At 43.5% G+C, this 3834-nt stretch overlaps 1 protein-coding gene across 4 annotated transcripts in view; it reads right to left on the bottom strand.

Moving 5' to 3' along the window:
- Positions 1 to 3503, bottom strand: part of ephb4a (eph receptor B4a) — a 44731-nt gene extending 41228 nt beyond the window's left edge. For all 4 annotated transcript variants that reach the window (XM_062536346.1, XM_062536349.1, XM_062536347.1 and 1 more), the window contains exon 1: positions 2603 to 3503. In XM_062536346.1, the coding sequence (XP_062392330.1) occupies positions 2603 to 2681 (79 nt within the window). In that variant the 5' untranslated portion in view covers positions 2682 to 3503. The remainder of the gene's footprint in view (positions 1 to 2602) is intronic.
- Between the last annotated feature and the right edge of the window lie 331 nt (positions 3504 to 3834).

Genomic DNA, 3834 nt, shown 5'->3' with positions numbered 1-3834 from the left:
ATAATACCCAAGACAAGTTTTTTTCCCTCTCCCTCTCTCTTTTTCTCTCTCTCTCTTCTTCTCTCTCTCTCACTCCTTAAGACAAACACTCTACCACTACAGTGCTTCTTGGGCAGCACATTTGCAGTCCCTCCAGTTAAAGGGTCTGTCACTACTATGTATGTGGGGGGGGGGGGCGCGGTAGCAGGGAGTGAACCAGAGCGAAAGATGACTCCTACAGTAAAATGCAAAGAAGGAGAAAAAAAACAAGGGAAGAGAGAGGGATGGAGGGAGGGGGATAAAAGAAGAAGTGGCATAAGGTGGGAAGGATAAGCCCTCTTAAAAGTGTCTTTTCAAGGGGGTGGCAGAGTGCGAGGGAGTGCACAGGAAAAACTCCGAGCCCAAGCACCCGTCCAATCAGGTGGAAAGCCATTGTTACGTTTCTCTTTTCCTGAAAACTTTCCCGACAAAAGGGTGGCACAGATTTGTAACGTGAGCTCGGCGGATCAGGCCTCCGGTTTAATCTTGAAGGGGTTTAAGCCCCCAAAGACTCAGGAGAAACCCAGAGGCCAGAATCCAATCTACCCCCTGTGGCTTCTGTTTTTTCTCCCCTACACCAAATTAATCATTACAAGGTCTGCCAAGAAACTGGACACAGTCCTGAGACTTCATAGACTGCATGGGAGATCAGTCCGACAGTGTTAAAAGTGAATGAACAAGCAACCAGGCTCACGGTGACTACAGTGCCAAATTCAGGAAGTAGGTTATTTCTCACACACAACTAGCAGGTCCCTAGTTTTCCTCGTTTAGCAAACCTGGTATATTCGAAAGAATGTTAAACATACCACCACCATTCCTGCTACCAAATCATAAAAATATTCAGCTAGGCCTTTATGTAATTGCACAGATTAATCCAATTGATTGAGATTGTTTTCCTTGCCGGTGAAGGTGATTTATTAGAGAAGTGTGCATATTTACAACATGTTTATCAGTTTTCACGGGCAGGGTGAGGAGGATGACACATTTCCATCTCATGCTGTTCTTCCCTATTACATCTGAGGCTGGCCACCTCCTCAATCTTATTAATTCAATCCTGGGCTTGCATGGAAGCGCATTATCAGTGTCTGTCACACACAACAGTTAATTGATTACGGATAGCCGGGCCCAGGTGTTTCCACTGCGGCGTGTAATATGGAACTAATCCTGTCCGTCCTGGATCGATTGGAAAGCCTATACCTATCCTACTGAACGGGTCAGTGTGGTTTACGCCTATGTCCACACCTGAAAGGGTGTGTGTGTGTATGGGGGGGGGGGGGGGGGGTTGTGGGTCACCTTTCCTACTCAAAATTACGTGTCTGACATGTTATCTGTCAGCTTGTGTTATATTTGGCCCCTAGAATCACATCATTTAGATCAGGATGTGTTCGGCTCTCAGTTCTGTTCTTCAAACTCAACTTGGGTCCTAAAGGACCAAGCCGTGGTCAGACCACCCAACTTTCACTCTGCAGATGTACGGTGAGGTATGTGTGCGTCATATGGCAGATGAAATGGTGGAGTTGAAATAACTACACTGCTGAAAAGTCCATAGAGTGTTGATTCCCCGGTCATATGTGTATGTGCCAATGCTCCCATGCCAAGGGCTAAAGGCAGAATTGTTCCTGAAAACTTGAGTAGGCCAACAATAGTAGTAAAACAAAACGCCATGGACCAAGGTAGCTATTTCTCGCAAATTCAATTATAATACAGCCTAAACGTTTCATGACGACAACTCTTACGAAAGAGAACTATAGACATAGTATTGTATTTGTGGGACAAAATATTATAGAAATCGTATAGGAATAGGCTTACCATAGTATTTTAGGACATAATATAGAAGTAGGCCTACTACAGTCCTATAGTACTACTCCTGTACTATATTATAGCAACACTATTAATAGAGGGTAAGGTTATTATAGAGATATTACAGAACATGTTTTTCATAAAGAGAATATTCATCATGTCAGAACAAAAATGTGAAAGGGTTAATATTAAATCACCATGAAACATTTTGGCTCTATAAATGTATTGCCTCATCATTACAGTAAAAGTGACGGGGAAATGGTCGGAAGAAATAACGTATTTTTTTCCCTCAAGTGTTCTTTAAATATGGGTAATATGTTGCTGGCTGACTTAACGCATGTTAAACTACTTGTGGATGTTGTGCGAATGCATTTTTTTCAAGCAGATTTGCAAATGTCGGTCTGATGAACGCGTGGTTGCGCGGTGCCTTCACACAACTCTCAGGGCCATGGCAATAATGCAGGAGCAGTAGCATTTTAAAAGGTGCCACATAACAAGAATGGCCAACTTCCGCTGTTAAAAGTACCAACAACAGTGTGACAACGAGGGAAAAAAACATGCGGACATCAGGCCTAAATACAACATTTCCTAAAGCCAACAATTGCATCCCGATGACACACATATTAGGCTAGTGTTTATGTGTTACAAGGAGAGGATATGACCTGAACAATCAATAGACTAGTTTATTGGACTGGCTTGCGGGTTCTACTGAAATCGTGAATAGCTTCTTTTTGAAGGGTAGTGCAGTGGTCCAGCTGTAGGTAACATGTATAAAGCAACATACCTTCTTCAGTCCGCGCCAAGAGAAGGCACCTCAGGAGGACAATCCAAAGGAAGGTGACATCCATGGCCAGGAGCTCCATGTTGGTATAAAACCTCTGCGAAATATCGGCTTCGTACTTTTTCCCAGATGGCAAGGTGCTCAAAATGGTAAATGGATGGGGATTCCGGAGGTACTGTCAGCTGGGTCGTGTGCCCATTGACCGTGCTTGTACCCACATCGGTGATAGACGATAGCTTTCTCTTAGTTCAATTTTTAAGTGGCAACCTACCAAATAATTTGTTGGACTATTCTGGAATGTGAAAATGCGCGTGTTGATCGTTCAGATGAAAAGGAAGAACGTCATAATTAATCTAGGTCCATGTAATAACTTATCGTCCGTTTAAAAAACTTTCCGTGATATAAAACTATAAAATAACGTATCTTCAGAGTATTTCTTTCCCCCTTTACTTGCCCCGTTCGATGCATAAACTATATCGCACGCGACCGGAGTGAAACATGCATTATCCTCCGAAGACTTCGATGCTCTTTGTCAGCAGTAGTTTTCACAGTTCTTGTGCTGGAGGCTCCTCTGTGATGGATTTACTTTGTGAGTAAATACGCTACACCGTATCTTGGCGAACACCTTATCAGAACTGTAGTATAGTCCATCCACTGCAAATCCCAGTCATATTTTCCCGAGCGTGTTGAGATTTTCCGTCAGGAAAGAGTCCGTTTTCCCCCAAATGCCCTTACAATTAAAGACTTTAGGAAAGTGGACCGTAATTCCTCATAATTTGTCAAAAGACCTGAAATAACAAGGCGAAAATATGCACAAGTGAAGAGATGGTGCGGGGGAAAAATACCAAAGGACAGGAAAACAAATAGAAAACAGGGATAACGTTCGCCTCCTATTCCCACACCACTTTCCTCACTCTGTGCCACTACGATGGACAAGCCCAGTAAAGCTGCCCCAACATCGGCAGCCTGTTCACATCCCCGCCCACTTTCACGCCATCAGTGTGTTCTATAGGCTTTGCCCCCCGCCACTCAATGTAGAAAATGAATATCTTATGAGAACAAAACATGCATGATCTCTGCGCCTCTCTGAAACTACAGCCTACTCGATATCTGGGACACAAGGGTGATTAACACCCATTTAATAGACTTGTCTTCTCTTTCTCGCTCCAAATATTGACAAGCCCTCTTTGTTGAATCTTCACCAATGCAATCATTTGCCAGCGTAAAACTTTCCA

Source organism: Sardina pilchardus, chromosome 5 (genome assembly GCF_963854185.1).
Source record: "Sardina pilchardus chromosome 5, fSarPil1.1, whole genome shotgun sequence".
Lineage (NCBI taxonomy): Eukaryota > Metazoa > Chordata > Actinopteri > Clupeiformes > Clupeidae > Sardina > Sardina pilchardus.
Note: the sequence above shows the minus strand (reverse complement) of the source record. Positions and strands in the feature narration are given on the sequence as shown.